Source organism: Hylobates moloch, unplaced genomic scaffold (genome assembly GCF_009828535.3).
Source record: "Hylobates moloch isolate HMO894 unplaced genomic scaffold, HMol_V3 SCAFFOLD_22, whole genome shotgun sequence".
Lineage (NCBI taxonomy): Eukaryota > Metazoa > Chordata > Mammalia > Primates > Hylobatidae > Hylobates > Hylobates moloch.
This window is the reverse complement of record NW_026652297.1, coordinates 27,409,328-27,431,322: the sequence shown is the minus strand read 5'-3', so window position 1 is coordinate 27,431,322 and position 21,995 is coordinate 27,409,328. Positions and strand designations below refer to the sequence as shown.

The 21,995-nt window shown below is 59.0% G+C and overlaps 1 protein-coding gene across 5 annotated transcripts in view; it reads right to left on the bottom strand.

The window, feature by feature from the left end:
• PDLIM2 (PDZ and LIM domain 2) overlaps window positions 1-20,746 on the bottom strand; it is a 22,853-nt gene extending 2,107 nt beyond the window's left edge. Inside the window, exons 1-10 of one of the 5 annotated variants that reach the window (XR_009211562.1) lie at window positions 19,960-20,707; window positions 18,781-18,875; window positions 17,949-18,100; window positions 14,581-14,650; window positions 14,309-14,454; window positions 14,070-14,148; window positions 10,098-10,174; window positions 9,732-9,877; window positions 7,826-7,943; window positions 4,533-5,770 (exon numbers count right to left, since the gene is read on the bottom strand). Coding sequence is in view for 4 of the 5 variants with exons in the window: in XM_032143810.2 (XP_031999701.1) it covers window positions 5,593-5,770; window positions 7,826-7,943; window positions 9,732-9,877; window positions 10,098-10,174; window positions 14,070-14,148; window positions 14,309-14,454; window positions 14,581-14,650; window positions 17,949-18,100; window positions 18,781-18,875; window positions 19,960-20,707 (1,809 nt within the window). In the remaining variant the exon portion in view is untranslated. Of the gene's footprint in view, window positions 1-4,072; window positions 5,771-7,825; window positions 7,944-9,731; window positions 9,878-10,097; window positions 10,175-14,069; window positions 14,149-14,308; window positions 14,455-14,580; window positions 14,651-17,948; window positions 18,101-18,780; window positions 18,876-19,959 lie in introns of those variants that run through there. The other 4 variants (XM_032143810.2, XM_032143811.2, XM_032143812.2 and 1 more) reach the window with 4 other exon arrangements.
• Between the last annotated feature and the right edge of the window lie 1,249 nt (window positions 20,747-21,995).

The window sequence follows — 21,995 nt, the reverse complement described above, 5'->3', positions numbered from 1 at the left end:
GGGGGAGGGGAGGGGCGAGGAGGGGGAGGCGCGAGGCGAGGGGGAGGGGCGAGGCGGGGGCGAGGCGAGAAGGGCGGGGCAAGACGAGGGAGGGGAGAGGAGAGGGAGGGTAGGGGCGAGGCGAGGGAGGGGAGGGGCGAGGAGGAGGGGGAGGGGAGAGGGAGGGGAGGGGAGAGGGAGGAGAGAGGAGAGGGAGGGGAGGGGAGAGAGGCGACGGAAGGGGGAGAGGGGAGGGGCGAGGAGAGGGAGGGGAGGGGCAAGGAGGGGAGGGGCAAGGAGGGGAGGGGCAAGGGGGGAGGGGAGAGGGAGGGGAGGAGACGGAGGCGAGGGGAGAGAGGCGACGGAAGGGGCAGAGGAGAGGGGAGGGGCGAGGGAAAGGGGAGCGGAGAGGGGGGAGGGGCGAGAGGAGGAAGGGGAGGGGCAAGGCGAGGGAGGGGAGGGGCGAGGCGATTGGGAAGGCAGGGGTGCCAGGTGGGAGGTGCAGGTGGCCGGGTTGCCAAGAACGGGCAAACTCGGCCAGCACCTCGAAGGCACGGACTGGGTGGCGCCCCCTAACTGTTGGCTGTGGCCAAAATAAGGGTCCTGATCCGCTGTTCTGCGAGGACCCGGCCCCTGCCTGGGGACGCCGTCTGGCTTGGGGCGCCGGGCCGCCCCGCCCCGCCCCGCGGGTTCACACGCAGGGTCCGTTTTCCTGCCGCGGACTTAGAGCCGGGGCTGGCTGGAGGACCGGACAAGAGCCAGGAAGGAAACGGGAGCCCCATTGCTGGCGGTGGGAAGAGCGCTGACCAGGACGCGGGCACCTGGCGCTCCCTAGCTGTGTGGCTTGCGGCCAGTCTTTTGGCCGCTCGGAAACCTGGGCGATGGGAGGAGAAACGATTCCTGCCCACCGGGAAATCTTTTATAACTGCAGAACGGGCGTGTGTCCTCGGCTAGATCTGAACCCCCTCCCGGTCCCATGCCTCTTTCTCATCCCGGGATCCCTAAAATTGGGGACTGGGTAGGTCTCAAGGTCTGGAAAGATGCGAGCCAGCGGGGAGCCGCCTGGAGATGGGCCAAAGTGTAAATGTCCCCCTGTTCCCACCTTGTCTTTGGCCCGTAGGATTCCACCCCTCAGTCCCCAACCTAAAAGGAGCCCAAGAAGCTACTGAAGATGAGAGCGAGCCTGGTGACCAGACTGGGGCTGGTGGCCTCTAAGGAAGGCGCCTCCCCCAGACGGAGGGGGCAGGGCTGGAAAAATCCCAGCAAGATCCAAATCCCCCGGAGGCAGATAAGGGAGCTGGCGGACGTGCAGACTAGCACCTGGGCCTCTAGGGGAGGGGAGAGGCTGGAGCCAGAGCCACTGGAAGGAAGTGGCTGTTTACCAGGAGGGGTAAGACAGTCTGTGCATCCCCTTCCCTTTGCTCCTTTCTGGAACAAGTCCCCAAACACCCACTGCACGAGCCTTTATCAGAGAGCCACAAACTATCAGATTTTAAAACTTTATAAAATGGGGAAACTGAGGCCCACAGCCAATCCCTGCGCAGGCCAGCCGAATGACAGCCAAGTGCCAGAATTGCTGGCCATGTCTCAACAGAGTCACGTTCAAGCCCAGGCCCTTCCCTGCTAGCCATGGGTCCTCTGGGTTGTCCCCTCCCTGCCCAGTCCTCCTAGACAGTACCCATTCTGCTTCTCACAGGCAGAGAGAGAGAACCAGAGTGCTGGGTCTCCAGGAACTGCCTTATGCAAGCCCAAGATGTGTGGCATCACACCCCCTGCCATGCCAGAGCCCTGCCAGCCCTCCCTGGGTAGGAGGGAGCCCAGACTCCCTCCAAAGCAAGAGGGTGGGGGAGGGAGCCTTTGCCAGATCGTGCCCTGAATTTGGAGAATGTGGGGCGGCATTCCAAACAGTCTCTGTGGTGACTCTGGGACAGGAATGCATCTGGAAACAGGAAGCCCAGCCAGCAGGAATGCAGTGTCTCAGCACAATGCTTTGTGTGTGACTCAAAAGAACCTCCACACACACACCCCAACACACACTCCCCTCCAGGCCATGGCCCACTCCTCCCCCCCCCACTGCCATGCTGATGCGTCCTGGCCCAGGACCAGCTCAGAGGAACCTAAGCCCTGGGGGACACAGGGGCAGGATCTGACCCAACACCCAAAGTAGGGGGGTGCCCCCTTCCTGTGGCAGCCGCAGCCCCAAGCCTAGAGCCAGGCCACGGCTCTCTGAGTGATGCTTAAAGGAATGGGAGGGGCAGCCCCTCCACGCGCTCCTGACAAGGTAAACCACTGCCATGAGTTCCTGAGACAGACAGCGTCCAGAGCAGTCAGCCTTCAGGCAGAGGCCACCGGTGCCCAGCGGCCCCCTGCACTTCCCATGGGGAAGTCCTGGCTTCAGGAAGTGGGTTTCCTGCAAGCTCAGCTGGAGCTAGTACCCTTGGGAGGAAGCACAAAGCTGAGAGCCTAGAGAGTGCTGGGAAGGGCTGTGGTGACCTCCAGTTGTGACCAGAGGTGACCAGAGCTGTGCCTGGAAGGCTGCCTCTGATGACAGAGGGACAAACCCTGCCCCCCACAAGCCAGAAACCTGGGAGGCAGGCTGTAGATCCATTCCTTACTAGCTAGGAGTACTTGGACCATTTACTGAACCTCCTGGTCCTCGGTTTCTTCATCTGCAGAGAGGACGGTAACATTACCTATCTCGGGTTGTGAAGATTAAGTGAGTTAAAGCATTGGAAAGATCCCTAGCACATCAAAAGCACTCCCAGAGCTTAGCCATTATGACTGTCTAGCTGTGCAGCTTTGGAAAAGTCACTTTCCCTTCTCTAACCAAAGGGGGTTGTATCAGATGCTCCTTTGGGCCACTTCTAACTCTAATCTGTCACTTCAGTTAATCTCTGCAGTGCAGGAAGGGAAGAGGGCACTGCACTGGACAAAGTCCAGGAACACAGACGGGCAGTGTGCGGCACAGGGAGTGGGAGCACGCAGCTAGCTGGCTTAGGGTGCAGACAAGATCAGAGGTAAAAGACCAAAGACTGCCTGTCCCCAGCCTCCTCTGCTGACCAACTCATAACTCCGTTCTTCCAGGGGAGTTTGCTCCCGAGCCGGGCTGATTGTGTGGCTGCAGAGAACCCTGGAGCTGAAACCCTCAGGACCCCTGGGAGGAGAGCCGGCTGCCACACCAAAGAAGAAGGGCCAGAGGGGGATGTGAGCTGGAACCTACAAAGCCTTCAGAAGGCATTCAACGCCTCACTGGAATACCCATCATTTCACATGTCCCCACTCCCCACTTCTCCCCCTCCACTCCTATGACACTGCTGGCCCAGCATGGCATGCTACATACAGGTAGGAATCTGTCCATAGCAATAATCCAAACCTCTTTTCCAACCTGTCACTTCTCTGCTTAAAACCTTCCAAGTGTTCCCAGAGGCCGGGCAAGGATAGCTCACGCCTGTAATCCCAACACTTTGGAAGGCCAAGGTGAGAGGATGGCTTGGGGCCAAAAGTTCGAGACCAGCCTGGGCAACATAGCAAGACCCCATCTCTAAAAAAAAAAAAAAAAAAACTTAAAAATTAGCTGGGTGTGGTGGTGTGCGCCTATAGTCCCAGCTACTTGGGAGGCTGTAGGAGGATCTCTTGAGCCTGGGAGGTGGAGGCTGCAGTGAGGTAAGATTGCACCACTGCACTCCAGCCTGGGCAAATAGAGCAAGACCCTGTCTCAAAACGAAATGTCCCTAGAGCCTCAAGGGAAAGTTCAAACCACTTCTGGCATCGACAGCTCCCCTCCGATCTTATCTCAGTGTCCCCATCAGCCACTGCTCTGAGCTAAGCATCCCCCCAGCAGCCACCCCATCACTCAGCATTCCTCTTCTCCACCTCTCCAAGACCCAGCCCTCCTTCTGCATCACGGCCACTGCTTTGAACTCACGGGACGCTCCTCCGTGCGTTCCAAGGTAACCCTTGGCGCTCAATGCCACATCCCCTTATTCATTCATGCCAGCTCAGTCGCTGCCACTGGCCTTCTACCTCCAGGAAGGCATGAGGTGTGCTGTATCCTTCCGTATTCCCGCTGTGCCCAGAAGCCCAGTGTTGCCCCGTGAATGGGCCCCGCCATGGGCTGCACTGGACACTAGGTGGCGCCAAAGAGGCCACCCCGTTTCTGACCAGCGCCCCAGGCTCATGGATTCCCGAGCCAGACAGCCTTGATCTTTTCTATAAAAATAAAGACCTTTCTCAGGCAGCCACCCAGGCAAAAGGTGAGACAATGATATGGTGTAAATTATATCTACAGGTGCCTGAGGAGGCAACAAAAACATCTGCGCCAAGATTCCTTCCACAAAGAGCCGGAGAGCACAAAGCTGCCGGCAGGGACCAGCCAGGCACCCTGGGAAGGCCAGCTTTGATCTTCTCTGAAAAGAGAGCTGAGGCTGCCCCTCCGCAGCATCCTCTGGGACTAGCACTAGGGGTAGTGGGTGAATCAGGCCCAAAATCCTAGGCTGGCAGGGGGGACCACTGTCCCCTGACTCAACTCAAGTGCACCCCCCAGGGCAGCTCACCTGGCACTGGCCACAGGCATTCATTTGTTTTTGTGTTTTTGTTTTTTCAAGAGACAGGCCCTCTCTCTCTCTCCCAGGCCGGAATGCAGTGGCATGATCATAGCTTAAGGCAGCCTCGACCTCCTGAGTTCAGGGCTCCTCAGGCCTCCCCAGTACCTAGGGCTACAGCCTGAGCCACCCTGCCCTTTTCCCTCCTCCAAATCAATCACCAGTGAAGCCAGCAGAGTCTCCCAGGAAAGAAGTGGAAGGTGTCGGTAGATCGACCTGGCCCCGGGGGCCCAACCCTTGGTGGGCGGCCGGTCCTCAGGGTCAGAGCTTGTCTCACCAGCTTGGCTGGATGGGCCTCCTGGTCTTCCTCCTGTCCCTCTGCTTGGCGCCCTCCACCATCCCCTCCAAAGCTTCCAGTGACAACCTCATTCCCTCCATAGCACAAGGGTCCTCCTGTAAAACAGGCGCCTTTACAAAAAGGTTAAGGAACGACACGACTCCCAACCTAAAAGAGGCAAGGCCCTCCCATGGGAAATGTCAGGTGCAGGCAACTGGCAGGGGTGGGATTTGAGGGAGGGAAAATAAGAAGAAATGTATGTTTCATAAATAAAGACCCTCCACCCAGTGGTGGGAGCAGGTCATACCCAGGGCTGGCAGTAGGAAAAAGAAAGAAGGGACATCTACTTTATTTTGTCCATATTCATACATTTATAGAGCTAATATGTCAAAAACTTTACACAGTGACACCATTAGCCCCTGGCCCACCCCTCTCCTTCCCACTTCTGTGTTCGACCCTACTTAGACCCTGGCACACATAGGTTGATCAAAGGCAGTGGCCACCTCAGACTAGTGCAATGCCAGTCCTGCAGGGGAGAGGCCTGGCAAGGTGAGGGTGAGTCTCCCACAGTCCAAGACAGGTCCCAGACCTTGGCCCACCCAGCGAGGACAAAGGGGCCTCAGGTCTCCAAACTTAGTTCATGTAAGAGCAACTGCCCACCATTGTCCCTGCCATGCCAACTTATATAGGCATGACCCTGGCCCAGCAGTGAGGCAGGCTGAGGGCATGGCGGGCTCAGGCCCGAGAGCTGAGGGTGGCAGGTGCGGAGTAGCGCTGGCGGGCATGCTTCTCACAGTACAGCTCGTCACCCACCCAGAAGTGCCCACGCATCTTCAGGTTCAGCCCACAGTCGGCACAGGTGTAGCAGCCGGGGTGGCGGTACCGGCCCTCCTGGATGCGCACAGCCTGGTTCCTGCAGGGGAGGGAGAGGCTTTAGCTCAGAGCCGCAGCACCAAGCAGGAGGCCACCACGCCCAGGAGGCCTGGTCCCCACTGTAGCGTCAGGACCTGGGTAGAGCCCAAAGCTGCCTCAGAGACTAGACTTTTTTTTTTTTTTTTTTTTTTTTTTTTTTGAGATGGAGTTTTACTCTTGTTGCCCAGGCTGGAGTGTAATGGCGTGATCTCAGTTCACAGCAACCTCTACCTCCCGGGTTCAAGCGATTCTCCTGCATCAGCCTCCTGAGTAGCTGGGATTACAGGCATGTGCCACCACACCTGGATAATTTTTTGTATTTTTAGTAGAGACGGGTTTCACCGTGTTAGCCAGGATGGTCCTGCCCTCCAACCTCAGGTAATCCACCATCCTTGGCTTCCCAGAGTGCTGGGATTCCAGGCGTGAGCCACCGCACCCGGCCCGAGACTTGACTCTTGAAGCTGCACTCAGGAATCTCACTTTGACAAACCCCCTAACACACACATACCCCCACCACCGCTGCCACTGCTGGGACCCCTAATTAAAAATAATAATAATAAATAAGTCAGCCAGGCATAGTAGCTTACGCCTGTAATCCATGCCTGGGATCCCAGGTGGGCAGATCACTTAAGGCCAGGAGTTTGAAACCAAACTGGGCAACATAGCAAGATCCCATCTCTAAAAAAAATTTTAAAATTAGCCAGGTATGGTGGCACACGCCTGTAGTCCCAGCTACTCAGAAGGCTGAGATGGGAGGATCACTTGAGCCCAGGAGTTCGGGGCTGCAGTGAGCCATGACGGGACCACTGCGCTCCAGCCTGAGCAACAGAGTGCAACTCTATTAAAAATATTAAAAATTTTTTTTTTAAAGTTGTTCCTCTCACACAAAGACTATGAGTCCGTCCCACATTGCCTGGATTTTTAACAGAGCAGTGATTCTCAGTGTGATCCTGGGTCCCACAGCCAGCAGCATCCGCATCACTGGGGAATTTGTGAGAAATGCACATCCTCAGGCCTGCTGGCCTCCTGGAGAGGAGGCTCTGGCGTGGGGCCCAGCCATCGGCATTTAACAAACCCTCCAAGGGACCCAACGCACACACCTTTGAGAACCAGGATGGAAAACATGCTTTCTCAACACACGGTCCCTATCTCTGCACAGCAGGGGGACTGGATATTCTCCCACTCTGCAGATGAAAACACTAAAGCCCAGAGAGGTTAAGGGATTTGCCTAAAGTCAATCACCTGCCCCTCCCACGCTGCACACTTCAGAAATTTACCTGAGGGGGGGTTTCAGCAACCTTCCAGAGAACGTGGTTGCCTTATAAATGCCACCCAATGAGAAAAATGAGCCCACCTCCGCAGGGCACAGTGGCTCACGCTGTAATCCCAGCACTTTGGGAGGCCGAGGCAGGCGGATCACCTGAGGTCAAGAATTTGAGACCAGCCTGGCCAACATGGGGAAAACCCGTCTCTACTAAAAATACAAAAATTAGCTGGGAGTGGTGGCGGGCGCCTGTAGTCCCAGCTACTCGGGAGGCTGAGACATGAGAATAGCATGAACATGGGAGGCAGAGCTTGCAGTGAGCTGAAATTGCGCCACTGCACCCCTGCCTGGGCAACAGAATGAGACTCCGTCTCAAAAAACAAAAAAAGAAAAGAAAAGAAAAGGAAAGAAAAATACGAAAAATGAGCCCACATTGGGAAAAATGCAGCCTGCTCCAAAGGGGGAGGAAGGGGAAAGAGCAAGATTTTCCAGGAGAATGTGCTGTACCTCCGGGCAGATCTCCAGAGGCTTTGAAATTATCAAAGAGAAATCAAAAGGGATGGGAAAAGGAGGAGGAGGAGAGGAGATGCAGCCGGAAGCAGCTAGCCCAGGCTCCTAAGCCTATAACTAATGCCCCCAAAGCTGTGTGACACTGTTTCCCCTAGGGTCCCCAACTGGGTGCCCAGTGCTAGCCCCTGATGGGCCCGGCCCTTCCTGAAAGCATCCAGTGCCCTGTCCCCCTCCCCACTCCCCTGCCAAGGCTCAGGTCCCCCACACCCCCTCCACACTCACGCGATGCTGGTACTGCACTTCTCACAAGTGTGGAGCTTGGGAGGGGTGGCCAGGGCCCTGGAGGCGGGCAGGGAGGACTGGGGGCTCAGTGAGCTGGGCAAGAAGGCTGGCGTGCCACCTGGGGGCAGGGCAGACAGACACATGGTGAGAGCCCACCAACCACAGCATCCTCCCAAAGATGCTCTGAGGAGGTGGTCTCGGAAAGCACCCTTATAAGAGGACCCCTAAAGTCACACTGACAGTGGCACCAGGTAAGAAGGAAGGTGATCTTGCCAGATCCATGGCTGAGGCTGGGCAAGGGCATGAAGGAGGCAGGTATAAGGCCTAGTTTGCCCATCTAAGGCCACCTGGGGCCGTCTGTGCTCAGTGTGTGACGTGTCAGGTGAAGCAGGTGCTCCCTCTCTAATGACCCGGTAATGACAGTGTGATTAGATAATAACTGGAGACGGCAACAGGAGCGCAATGTCTCAGTGCGGCTTTCAAAGTGCTTTTCCACGCATTGTCGCATCTGAGCTCTCAAGCCACACGAAGATGAAGCCCAGGGCTATGGGGAAGCTGTCGCCCCTGTCTGCAGCTAAGGACGCTGAGGCTCCCTTGGCAAAGTCACTGCCCTCTCCCTGTGCTGCCTCCTGGGACCTTCTGAGGCCTCAGGGTCAAAACAGACAAGATTTGCTCCAAACCTTCTCACCCCACCCCCTATGCCTCTGCAAATGCCCCTTGGAGCTAAACATCAGCATTAGAACCAGCTACCTGCCCATCTCCAGGTGTGCCCTGTCCATATGGGCTCTTACATTTGCTCCCAACATGGAAATCTCACCTTCAACCTTCACAGTTGTTCCTGGAGGCCGATTTCCAGCCTGCATCTCTGTACTCCCCACTCCCCTGCTCCCTTTCCATCGCCACCCCAATGGGACTCAGCTGAGCTCCAGGAGCCCACACCAGCCACTGGGAAGGAGAGCCTTGGAGACAGCCAGGCGGGCCAGTGCCCAGGGCCAGGGGCACCATTTCCTGGGAAACCAACTTCTCTCCATTTTAAAACTCAAAGTCATAGTTGAATTATGAAGCCTCTCTGGTCACTCTCCTACCTGTCCTGTCATCTCCCTCCCCTTCTCCCCACTGTTCTAAAGGGCATTGGTGCTGAGCGCCTGCCTACTCCCACAGCAGTGCTCACTTCCATGGGAGCTGGCCAGGCCCGTCTGCCCCAATGAACGGAGCTCCCCAAGGGCAGGAGTGGTGTCATGGCCGCCTTCTATCCCTAAACTCTGCACACATCTGGTCTCTCAGATGGGCACAGTCAGTGTCTGTCACATGAATAATGGAACTCTGGCAAGCCTCCGTATGTCTTGCTCGCCTGGCATCGGTATTTAATGGCTTTCCTGGGTTAGGGCACTCCTCAGCCTGGTTCCCGAGGGCCCTCACTGCAGGGGCTTGGCCTCCACTGGCGCCCTTCCATGCTATCAGGCCCCCATTCTCTCACTCCCACACCCCAAAGCCCTCTGGCCACCAGCCTCCACCTTCCACAGTGCTTCCTGCCACCCTCTTAATGCTGTTTAAGTCTTGATGTTTTTTCTGAGGCCAAGAGGCCAAGTCAAATCCCTCTTCCTCCAAGGAAGCCCTCCCTGGAGGCCCAGCCCCAGGCCCCGCCACCACTTTTATCACTCAAATGACACTTTCCCATCCCAGCCGGCTACTGCCCACTACTGTCTGGGAGCACGCTGGTGACCCTCCCAGACCGTCAGCTCCTTATGGACAGGGACTGGGGCTTCGTGCCCTACTCGGCTCCGTGCCTAGTCCCGGGGTGAGCACCTCACAGGCACTTAAGAACGCTGGTTCACTGACCCATCCAGTCAGGGCCCGGGGTACGGGAGGGAACCTCCTTCCCCTCCCCAGCCCCCCAGGCCCTCACCTCTCTCCTCAGCCTCCAGGGCTTCCTGCAAGAGCCGAAAGGAGCTGGACTGTCGGGGGGCTGCCCGTCCCTCGCGATTTTCCTGCAGCATCTTGAAGACTTCCGAGTCCTCGTCCAGGAGGAGGCTTCCCCCTTCCGAGTCCACGCTGTAGGGTGGGAGGCAGCCAGGAATGAGGGTCCCATGCCGGAGCTTAGGCAAGCAAGGAGGTGGGGGGCAGGAGAAGAGCGTGGGGGAGGGGGAGGAATCTGGGAGGTGGAGGAGCCAACTGGGCTTGGGGGACCCCATCCCTCTCGGGGAAGCCCGTCTCCCTCTTGTCCCTCCCAGCCTTCCAAGACCCCACCCGACCCTCCGGGGCCTGCTGGTACCTGGGCCTGGAGGAACGAGGGCCCGGGGAAGGCGGCAGCACCAGCACCGCCGAGTCGCCAGCGCGGCCGAGGCCGGCCTGTGGGGAGGAGGCAGCCGGGGAGGAGTCAGGGCCAGAGCCTTGGGCCAACACACCCAGGAGGGCCTAGCCCGGCTGTTCCCAGGCCCGACGCCAGGGGGCCCCCGGCCCTCGCCGACCAGTGGACCCCTGCCCCTTCCCTTGGAGCCAAGGTGTCCGGGCTCCCAGCCCTCGCCGACCAGCGGGCCACCTGCCCCTTCCCTCGGAGCCAGGGCGCAGAGACTGCCAGGGTCCAGAGGGGGAGGAAGGCATGCGGGTTCTGCTGGGGACAGGGCAGCAGGAAGGCAGCAGGTGACAGCTAAGCACAGAGTCCTCTGTCACGCACGCTATTATCTGTGTGTAAAGACATTGCACACTGGGGCCTGGCTCCGATCCCACGGAACCAGCAGAGGGGAAGCACGCTGCACTTTTGCACTGAGGAGATGGAAACATAAAGGGATGAAGCAAGGGGTCGAGGTCCCCTGGGAGCCAGGGCCAGCCGGGCAGAGGCCCTCTTCCCAAGGAGAGCTGGTTCCTCTCCTCAGAGGCGGGAGTCTGGGCTGACCAGCGTGTCCCTGCTCTGCTGGGAGGTCTGGGCCTGCCCCATGCAGCTTTGGGGAGCCGAGCCCTCCCTGGGCCACACTCAGGCAGCAGTGCCCATCTCCAGGTGTGCCTTGTCCATCTGGGGCTCTTAAATTTGCTCCCAACATGGAAATCTCGCCTTCAACCTCACAGTTGTTCCTGGAGGCCAATTTCCAGCCTGCATCTCTGTACTCCCCACTCCCCTGCTCCCTTCCCATTGTCACTCCAATGGGACTCAGCTGAGCTCCAGGAGCCCGCACCAGCCACTGGGAAGGAGAGCCTTGGAGACAGCCAGGTGGACCGATGCCCAGGGCCAAGGGCACCATTTCCTGGGAAGCCAACTTCTCTCCATTTTAAAATTCAAAGTCATGGATGAATTATGAAGCCAGATGGAAAATTGCACAAATCCTTAAGCTAAAGCAAAAACTTCTGGATCTTAACAAAACAGCCCTAGACCCTCACCCCACCAGGCTGCTACCAGCAGTTCGCCTCGCATCTCTCTGCTCTCAGGGTTCTCTGGTAAAACATTCTATAGGTAAGGAGACTGCAGGTCAGAAGGGCAAAGTGGCTGGTCCAAGCCACCTGAAGCATCAGAGGCAGGGCTGGGACTCCACAACTGGGCTGCAGGGCAACTGCCTGGGGCTGTGCGGTCACCTGAAGGACTTAAAGATAGTTTCCGCAGGAATTCAAGAGCCACATCACATCTCCAGACAGACCACCATGGGCCCTGCCTAGGGCACCGGCCCGGGATCCCTTCATGAGGCAAGTCCTCATTCCCAGCCAGAGGGAGAGGGGCTTTTTTCACTTGGCCTCTGCTCACCAAGGCATGTGCCTACCAGCAGGGGTACCTGTGATTTCCAGAGGCACCATAAGGGAGTCCTGAGCCTCCAGCTCTCTGCAGCCTTGGCCATGTCAGGAGGCCACAAGGACACAGCACCCCTGCCTCTGCAGCTCACAGTATTCCTCTCACACACTCCCACCAGACTGCCCGGTCCAGGAAAGGAGACCAGCTCCCCGACTGGGAGAGATAATGCCTTTCTCTCCCTCCCTTCCTCCCAGGCAGTTAGGGGTTAGGGACCCTTGCCTTCACGGAAGAGACCTTTTATCTCCAAATCCAGGAAAGCTGCTCCCCCTTCATCTGCCCATCACGAGCTTGTCTGTAGCCAACACCTCTCAAAATGTGTGCTGGGGAACGCAAGGATGTTCCTGGGGGTGGGGCAGGGCAGGGGGTCAGGGGTAGAAATCCAGGAGAAATTCTGCTGTTCAACAAGTTTAGGATATAAAGAAAAATTAAGTGGATTTCTTTCTCATGGGACTACCTAGAGCCTTTAAGACTCTCGAGTTTAAGCGACTTTTTTTTAAAGAGATGGGGGTTTCACTATGTTGCCCAAACTGGTCTGGACTCCTGGGCTGAAGCAATCCTCCTGCCCCAGCCTCCCAAGTAGCTGGGACTCCAGGCCCGTGTCACAGCACCCAGCTACACAGTGATTCTCAAAAGGCAGCAGCGGGACCCTGGGACTTCTGCACCCGTGGGACCACAGCCTCATTTGTAGACTAGAACGTCAGCTCCATAGGGTCAGAGGTGTCACTCTGTTTTTCCACGAATGCATCCCTGGAGCCCAGATGAGTGTCTGACATGAAGCAGCTGCTCGACAAATATTTGCCGAAGGAATGAGCAGAGTCATCAAGGTCAGAGAAGGGAACTCAGAGCGTCTAGTCTGACCTGAGGCCCAGGGAGAGGAAGGGGGGCTGGTCCAAGTCGTCACGGCAGAGGTGAGACTGACCCAGGTGGGTCTCCCCACACCCAGCTCTGGGCTCGTGACCCGCAAGCCCCATGCCCGACTCAGCGGGTGTAGGCTAGAGCCTGGGAAGTTGCATTTTCAATAAGTTCTCAGGTGTTGCCGCTGGTTTGGGAGCCATGTCTCTGTACCTCCCACACCCTTCATTTTCCTGGACAGGGGGCAACATGACGGGGAAGCTCAGGAAGGCTTGCCCTTGAGCATGTGGTCCTGCTGAAACCACAGCCCACCAGAGGCATCGCGGAACAGAGCTAGGACTCACACTGACCAGCCCTCTTGAGACAAGCTCATTCCTGGCTTATCTCAGAACAAAGCTTCCCCCTAAAAAATCCCCCAGCCCCAGTACACCAGCCCTCGCCTAGACCACTGTTTCTCCATCTCTCAGAGTGTTGGGCCTCCTGCTCATCCTTCCCTAAACCCTCTCACCACCCCGTCTAATGTCCAGCAATACTCCTCACACTGCCTTCCTTCCCCCTCTCCCCTCCCAGAACGCCTCCTGCTTTTGTAGTTAATACCACACTGCTGAGTGCCTAATTGTTCCAAAATTGTTTTGCAAGTTTGCCTTATCTCCACAACTACATCTTCAGTTCCTTAACAAGGGGACCTATGGAATATATCTCTATGGCCACAATGCCAGGCTGGCCCCTGGGTGGGCACGCAGCGGGTCACTAGGGACCCCCTCTTCAGAAGGCCCCCAGAAAGATCCTGCTCTTTCCTCCTCCAGAGCCTCCGGGTTCTAGTACCCTCCCTGGCCACCCCTAAAGGCTCTGCTTTCTGGAATGCAGAATCAACCCGAAGGTAGGGCTCAGCAGCTGGGCCGTATCCCCATCACCCCAAAGGCTGGACGTGCCCCCCACGCCGTCCCCAGCAGCTGTGGCCCAGGGCTGTTGGCTGCCTCACTCCCTCACCATCCCCCACCATTGAAGAGGAGAAATACCACCCAGGAAGGGGGTTAGGCTGTCACCAGGGGCCACTGGGACCTGGCTGAAAGAGAGTCCAGGGGAGCTGGGGGGAGTGGGGGGAGGAGGAGACAGAACAAGCCAAGAGCAGCTCAAGGCAGAACCGCAGTCCCACTGGGGCATTTCTGGGCTGAGTCAGAGGAGGAAGGGAGGGTGTGGGTGGGAGTCAGACAGGCCCGGGTCTTGGAATGGGGAGGAATGTGTTCGAGAGATGCAGCCAGAGCCGAAAGGGAATCATCCCAACAACAGCAGCGAAACTATTTCAGCCGCAGCCCAAGAGAAACACACTGGGCAGGGAGGAAGTCAGCAGGATGGGAGGGGAGGGGGATGAGGGGAGGGGTGCAGGAGATGGACGGGCCACTGGCCACTGCTGGGCAGGTCTTGGGCACAGCACAGGTGGCCCATGACCAGAAGCGTGGCCTCCCTGGCTCAGGAGCAGAGCATGCCTATGGCCAGGAGAAGGAGGCCCTGGCTGCCCAGGTGGACCTGGCCACCTGCAGTCCCGGGGCACTGGCAACCCACAGGAACGGGAGGTGCTTCTGTTCCTCCAGCCTGTCCTCCCCCAGGGAGCCTCACCTGTCGGCTTCCGGGACGGCCCGAGTAGGACAGGTGGTCAGCAGCGGGGAGGCCCGGGGAACATGCCAGACTCTGGAAACTGAAAGTGGGAAAGGGACAGTGTGTGCCGGGGCCACCCCCAGCCTGCCCAGGGAGGATGCTGCCCCAGGCTCCCCTGAGCAGAGCTCCTGAGACTCAGAGGAGCCAGCCTGGAGCTGGCAGCCCAGGCGACCAGGATACCCACTCAGAGGCACGCTCACCTGCGGCTGATGGCCGCCTCTCCAGTGAGGGGGCTGCTGGAGGGTGGTGGTGAGAAGGGGCTGCCGGCCCTCGGGCTGAGGGAGGTTGGGCTGGAGTAGGAGGACCTTAGGGAGGACTGACTCTTAGTGTACGTCCTCACGGAGCCCTGTGGAGAGAGTGGCCGTGTCAGGAAAGGCAGGGCTGCCCCGCCGAGGCCGCCCTGCCCCCAGGCCTCACTTTCATGCACCAGTGATCAGGGTGCCGAGGCTCTCAGGGGAGGGCACCAGCTTACCTGGAAGCGAGTCGCCAGCACTTCCAAGGAGCTGTCCCCATTGGTCTGCCCTGGAGACGCAGCCTGAGACCTGAGGAGGCAACAGAGGGAGGGAATGTCACAGGGGCCCTGCACCCCACAACCCCCAAAAGAGGCCAAAACTGTTCCCAGATCTAGTTCTCAACACCAGTAAAAGCTACAGAAAATTTGGACATCCGGTTGTCAACTTTTAACTTTGTCAAACTCAAGACAAACAACTATGATCAACCACAACCATGGTTCCTTAAAAGAAAGGACAGTTGGCCAGGCACAGTGGCCCACGCCTAACATCCCAATGCTTTGGGAAGCCAAGGCAGGAGGATCACTTGAGCCCAGGAGTTCAAGACCAGCCTGGGGAATATAGGAAGACCTCATCACTATTAAAATTATTTTTTAAGTAGCTGCACAAGGTGGTGCATGCCTGTAGTCCCAGCTACTTGGGAGGTTGAAGTGAGGATCACTTGAGCCCAGGAGGCGGACGTTGTAGTGAGCCATGATTGTGCCACTGCACTCCAGCCTGGGTGACACAGCGAGACTCTGTCTCAAAAAAACACCAAGGCCGGGCACGGTGGCTCACGCCTATAATCCCAGCACTTTGGGAGGCCAAGGAGGGTGGATCTCTTGAAGTCAGGAGTTCAAGACCAGCCTGGTCATCAATAAGGTGAAACCCCATCTGTAATTTAAAAAAAAAAAAAAAAAATTTAGCCGGGCCATAGTGACGCATGCCTATAATCCCAGCTACTTGGGAGGCTGAGGCAGGAGAATTGCTTGACCCTGGGAGGCAGAGGTTACAGTGAGCCAAAATTGTACCACTGCACTCCAGGCTGGGCGACAGAGTGAGACTCCATCTCAAACAACAACAACAGCAACAAAACCCACCCCGAAAAAAGAAAGGATAGTTTGGTTCTAAAAAGTAGAACGTATATAACTTCATCAGAAAGTTCAAACATTCACTTTTATTAGAGAGTCCTCACATTACCCTGCCCTTTTCTTTTTTTTTCTATTTTGCCTGGACTTTGTCACTGATGTCGCTCAGGCTCGGGTTTGTAGATTGATTTGGGGGAAGACCACTGATTTTTTTTCTTTTTTTTTTTGAGATGGAGTCTCGCTCTGTCACCTAGGCTGGAGCGCAGTGGCGCGATCTCGGCTCACTGCAACCTCCACCTCCCGGGTTCAAGCAATTCTCCCTGCCTCAGCCCCCCAAGTAGCTGGGATTACAGGTGCCCGCTAGCATGCCCAGCTAATTTTTGTATTTTTAGTAGAGATGGGGTTTCGCCGTATTGGCCAGGCTGGTCTTTAACTCCTGACCTCAGGTGATCCGCCCGCCTCGGCCTCCCAAAATGCTGAAATTACAGGTGTGAGCCACTGCGCCCAGCCTGATTACTGATTTCATAGAAATAATCCTTTATATTTTAACCGATGGAGAAACTGAAGCCCAGAGAGGGAAAGTGAGCTGCCTCAAGTTCTAGAGCCCATGGTGACTGGGCCAGCTGCGCACTCTGCCCGCTGGAGGCCAGGGTGCCTTTGAGCGCGTCACTCCTGATCCCTTTCTCAGTTAACAAAGTTAACTCACCCCAGTTAAACAAAGGGCGAGACCCACCTGCCTCCTTCCAGACAAGTAGTCCCAGCTCCCCACCAGCGAGAGGGGCTCCCCCTCCCAGCTCCCTGGGTACCCTCTTCCAAAGTGGAACCCAGCTGGAGCCCTGGATGGGAGGTAATTGAAGTCTGGGCTGAGGGACAGCCTGCCTCATCCCATCCTGCCACGCATTCCTGGCCGTGAGGCTGCTTCTAGAGACGTAGGGCAATAGGACCCTCAGCTTCCTGGGAGAGCCATGGGATCAGGGTGAGGGGAGCTCAGGCTCTGGCTCCAGCCTGGATCCCTGCTTCCTGCCCCAGGGCTTCTGAATGCCAGAGAGGTCACCTGGGAGGGTAGGAGGCGGGAGATGGGGGCAGGGGGCGGGGGCGGCGCGTCAGCAAAAGTTAGGAGACTGGGCCGGGTGCGGTATAATACCTGTAATCCCAGCACTTTGGGAGGCCGAGGCAGGTGGATCACGAGGTCAGGAGATCGAGACCATCCTGGCCAACGTGGTGAAACCCCATCTCTACTAAAAATAAAAAAATTAGCTGGGCATGGGTGCCTGTAGTCCCAGGTACTCAGGAGGCTGAGGCAGGAGAATCTCTTGAACCCAGGAGGCGGAGGTGGCAGTGAGCCGAGATCACACCACTGCACTCCAGCCTGGCAACAGACCAAGACTCTGTCTCAAAAAAAAAAAAAAAAAAAATTAAGAGACTGGGGTCTGGGCTTGCCTGGTGCAGAACCAGAGGCCTGACTTACAGCCCAGGCCTACCTCCCCTGAGCCCTGGTCCCTCCAGAGAACCCCAGAGGAAGAGACAGTCCGAAGCTCCCGCCCTTCTGCTGCCAGACCCTCAGCCTCCTGTAGCTTTCTGCCCCATTCCCAGATGCCATGAGGTGCTCTCTACCCTCCTTCTTGGGGTCCCACTCCTGCAAACACCCAGGGACCTGAGCGACATGAAGGGAGCTGGCTTCTGCCACACCACAGGGCAGGGCAGTTGGAGAAGGAGGGGGCTTGATAGGGCTGAAGAGAGCAGGACAATGTGGGGGTGGCCAGGATGCAAGAGATGTCTGACTCAGGTTCCAGGCCTGTGCAGAGGGCTCTCCTGACTCGGGGATCTCCTGGCATTCCCGGTCTGTGACTCACTGCGATGCCCCACCCCAGGGAGCCACCTGTTCCCCCTATAGCTTGGCCTCCAGGCCCCACCCTGGCCTCACCTTGGCTTATAGGCTCAAAACCCTAGGAGTAAGGCCCAGGATGGGGCATCTGCCTTCACCAGCAGGGCCCAGAGCCATGATGGGGAGGAACAGACAGGCTCTATGAGGAATGAGCCCCCCAAGTCCTCACTTCCAGCTGGGAACTAAACAAAGGCCATGCCCTGTTGGAGGCAGGAGTCCTGGGGATGCAGCCTCGGGGATACCTTTCCCAGAAGTTTCCCCTCTTCAACCCACTTCATGCCCACGCCCTGTGCCCTGCACACTCTTGGGAACCAGTCAAACCCGGGCTTCAAGGTGGCTGGTGCCAGCTCGCCCTGCCCAGCCTGTGACTACACGCCCAGCCTGACGCCCACCTTTACCCAACCAGCCATGGGAACACCCCTCAGCCCACCCTGCTGCAGGAAGCAGAGCCCAGGACCTTCTCACCGATGTATGAAGAGGGCCCAAGAAGACCGTTTTAGTGCTGAGCTCTAGCCCTTGGGCAGGAGCAAGGGCTGCTCTGTGCGTGGGGTGGCGGGGCAGGGGGAACACCACAGGCTCTCAGAGCGGGAGGCCCTACCGGTCCAGCTGCAGCCGCAGGGGCGAGGGGCTCTGGCGGATCTTGCTCTGGGCCTCGGCATGCAGCATGCCCTCCGCGCTTTCCCCGTTGATGGCCACGATTATGTCTCCAGGCCGGAGGTCAGCGTCCTTGGCTTTGCCCCGCTCAGCCACCTGTAGGGATGAGGAGGTGGCATGCTCAGACCGTGGCCCACCTGGGGAAGGGACTTCCCACTCTGGTCCCCAAGAAACACAGAGGCTGGCTTGACCCAGACCGGCCTGCACCCTCCTGCACGTCCCTCTGCCTGCTCAAGACACCCAGCTGATCAGCCGTCCCCTCCAGGAGCGCAGGTGGCAGCCCCCGCCCCATACTGGCATTCTAATGGGCCTCCCAAAGAATGTGCAGTGGCAGAATTTCAGGAACTGTGCTTGGAAATACTTTTGATAGAGAGCCTTGCCCGTGCAAATCACACCTTGCAGGTGGCTGCCTGCACACCCCTCCTGTGAACGTTCCCAGCCCGGGCCCAGGTCAAGAGGAGACTGCCAAGAACTCTGGGGCTCTTGTTCTAGTAATCACCCAAAATGGCTGCTTGCAGGTGTGGGGATAGCAACTGGGGAGGCAAGAGCAGGCCCTGCCCTTGGCCCAGCTCCTTTTCACTCCCAAGGTCTGTTCCTGAAGTGGCCACCACATCCCCGTGGCAAAGGGCCACGGCTCCCTTGTAGCCGGCACACCAGGCAGCAGCAGATCCCTGGCTCTAGAACAGAAAAAGCAAGCCATCTGTGCAGAGTGGGGTGAACAGGGTTGACCTCGCTTCTGGCGGGACCTCCTCATCTCTTTGAGCCACCATCCTTACCTTGGTCACCATGATGGGCGTGTGGAAATCCCTGCCCCCTGTGATACGGAAGCCCCAGGGCGCCGGCCCGGCCACATCCACCGTCAGCGCCATACCTGAGGAAGAAAGGACCAGGAGGTGAAGTCCATGCCCCTACCCGTCCCTGGGGGCACTGTAAGGCAGCAGGAGAGGAGCGAAAGGGAGAAGGAGACAGCACGACAGCTCCCGGAGCAGCTACTCAGGGGCTTTGGGGTGGGTAGAGGAAGTGGCTAACTCCCTCCCTCACCCCGGTTTCACTTCCCCCCTCCCCGGGAAGCCATGCTTCTGGGTTCTCCCTTCCTTAGTCTTCAGCCCAGGGAGCAACTCCCAGGAGGGGGCTGCCCAGGCTGCCAGGCGGGGGGCTTGCTGGAGCACGGGGCGCAGGGGCTGGCAAGTGGAGGGGAAGCCAGCACCCCCTCGGTCTCCCCTCCTCTACCATCAGGGCTCAGTCCCACTAGTGCTTGCTTCCTGTCCCAAAAACCCACAGCACACGGTACTTCCTCTCCACTCTAGGGGAGGGCTGGTGAGTGGCCTAGGGAGAGCAGGGCTCAGGAAGCAGGAGTGACGGGTCAAGGAACAGGCTGGCACCAGTACAGAATGTGTAAGTCATTGGCCAGGTGAGGGACTGGTGGGGTGAGGCCAGGTCTTCACATGGGCCTCCTAGCTGCCCACCTCATTCTTGGCAAAGTGGATCACACGGGCAAGACCAGGCTCCCCGCCTCCCCCAGGGGCCTGCTGGCAGGGCAAGGAGGCCAGGGTTCATCTGTCAAGCTGGGCACACCCACCCCCAGATTCCTGATGCTGCCCAACAGACAGCCTGGGTGACAGGCCTCCCATCCACAGCCCCTCTGCTGGGCAAGGAAGTGCCCTTGCAGACAGACCCTTGTGGGATTTCCTGAGCCTCTAGCTCTGGAGCCAGGAGCCAACCCAGGCAGGAAGCCGCGGTGCCAGGCTGGGCACCACCCTGCCCAGCACCCATCCTGGGGCTGCCCGGGGGACGCAAGTGCTGTGAGAATCTATCAAGAGCACCAGCGGTCTGTCCGCTCCATCCTCGGCTGCCTTCCCCTTGGGCCCAGGCCTAGCCTCTGTCCCCAGCACCACCCCCACCCCAGTCCCCGAGGCCGGCGCTGGCGGCTCACGGCCACCCTGAGATTCCCAGACCTTTGAGCCGGTCAGTGGACTCCGCGCTGCGGGCGCCGCGGGGAGGTGCCCAGCCCGATGGCCCGGCTCTACCAGTTCTGAAGCCTCCTTCGCTCCGAGGGCAAAGTACCCTGCGGGCCGGGGGCTGAAGGAGGAGCGCTCCGGCCGGGGAGAGCGCAGCCCGGGGGGGCGCCCCGGCTGACGCGAGGCTGCAGGGAGCTGGGCCGCGGATGAGGCCAGGGTTCCGCGCAGAGAGGGGCGCAGAGAGGTGCCCGGCGCCGGGCAGGGCGGGCCGCGCGGAGGGGCGCAGGTGGGCGCGCTCACCTGGCTGCCGCTCACCTGTCGGGCTGGGCTCCCAGGGCGGGGAGGGAGGGAAGGCGAGGAGACGCCACCGCTCCCGCTGCCGTCTACCCGACTCTGGGGAGAGCCCGCCCGGGGCTCCCGGACCTGCCTCCGCCCATGTGATCCCGGGGCCGCCCCTGCCGCCGCCCCTAGCCCGGGAAGCCGCCGCCTCCGCGCGGCGAGCCCAGGAGCTGCCACCTGGCCCGAGCCCGCCGGGGGGATGAGGCAGGCTGTCCCCAGGCCTCCCTGCAGGCTGAGGCCGTCCAGCCGGTGGTGCCCGCATCCTCCCTGGAGCGCCCGCAAGCCCCCGACCGCCCGGAGCACAGCAGAGCCGGTCCAGGGACGGCCCCGCGCCCCACTTCGCAGACGGCCGAGGGGGCAGCCCCATAAAGCTCTCCCACGCCGGCCGCGCTCTCCCGCTCCGCATCCCCAGGTCCTGGGCAGGGTGGGCTGCCTGGTTGCGTCTGTGGTCCGCCTGGCTCCTCCACCCACTCCAGGCTCGAGGCTGGCGCAGATGCGGCCTTGACACCCACAAATCCCAAACCAAGGCCACCCTCCTCCTCGCCAACTCCCTTCCTGAACGCTGGCTTCTCGGCAGCGCAGAACTTCTCTGCCTGGAATGCCCGCAAAGGGGGACCCGCAGGGGCCCTAGGAGATGGAGAAAGCCTCCTGGCTGGGGGTTCACTGGGCACCCCCACCCCTGGGCTGGTACCTTCGCGTTCCCGTGGACCCTCACCTCACCCTCTCTGCAGGCCTTCACCCCCCTTCCTGCCCCCTCCCTTGTCCTCTTTCAAGCACCTGGAGCCCAGGCTGTAAGGATGAGGAGAGGGCAGCCAAGGAGGGGACCCAGGTGCCAGCTAAGGGTGGAGAAGCCGTACCTGGCAACCCTCTCCCTGGGGACCTCAGGGCCACAGAGCCGCCTCTCGTTGGGTCTCCACTTGGCCTCTGGCTGCCAGGCTGCTGTGTTTTCAGGGGATCACACCTGTGGGCGCAGCTGTGCCTCGCCTGCCTCAGGTGTGAGTCATTCCTTCCACGCTCGCTCTGTGAAGAGTGCCCTCCCCACGCCCCTCACCTGCCTGTTCCCGCGTCTCAGCCTCCTTGCGTTCACACTCCAGCCCCCCTCCTCCCACAGCCTCTGTCCTGGGTGTGTGTAAACTCCTCTCCCACTGGCTGGTCTCCGGCCTCCTGGCATGACCACCTGGCCTGATGCACCCGCTCTGCCTCCCTAACTAGACTGGAAGCCCCGTGAGGGGAGAGGCAAATACAGACAGGGTGAGCACAGCCCCGGGGGCACACAGACCTAGCCCCAAATGCACAGCTGCATCTCACCGGCTGTGTGACCTTCAGCAACTTCCTCGGCTCCTCCGGGCCTCAGTTTCCCCATGTGGAAAATGGGGAAAATGTGCCACTTACCCTCTTGTTGTAAAAATTGCTTGGCCACCGGGCGCGGTGGCTCACGCCTGTAATCCCAGCACTTTGGGAGGCCGAGGCGGGCGGATCACGAGGTCAGGAGATCGAGACCATCCTGGCTAACACAGTGAAACCCCGTCTCTACTAAAAATACAAAAAATTAGCCGGGCGAGGTGGCAGGCGCCTGTAGTCCCAGCTACGCGGGAGGCTGAGGCAGGAGAATGGCGTGAACCCCGGGGGGCGGAGCCTGCAGTGAGCCGAGATCGCGCCACTGCACTCCAGCCTGGGCGACAGAGCGAGACTCC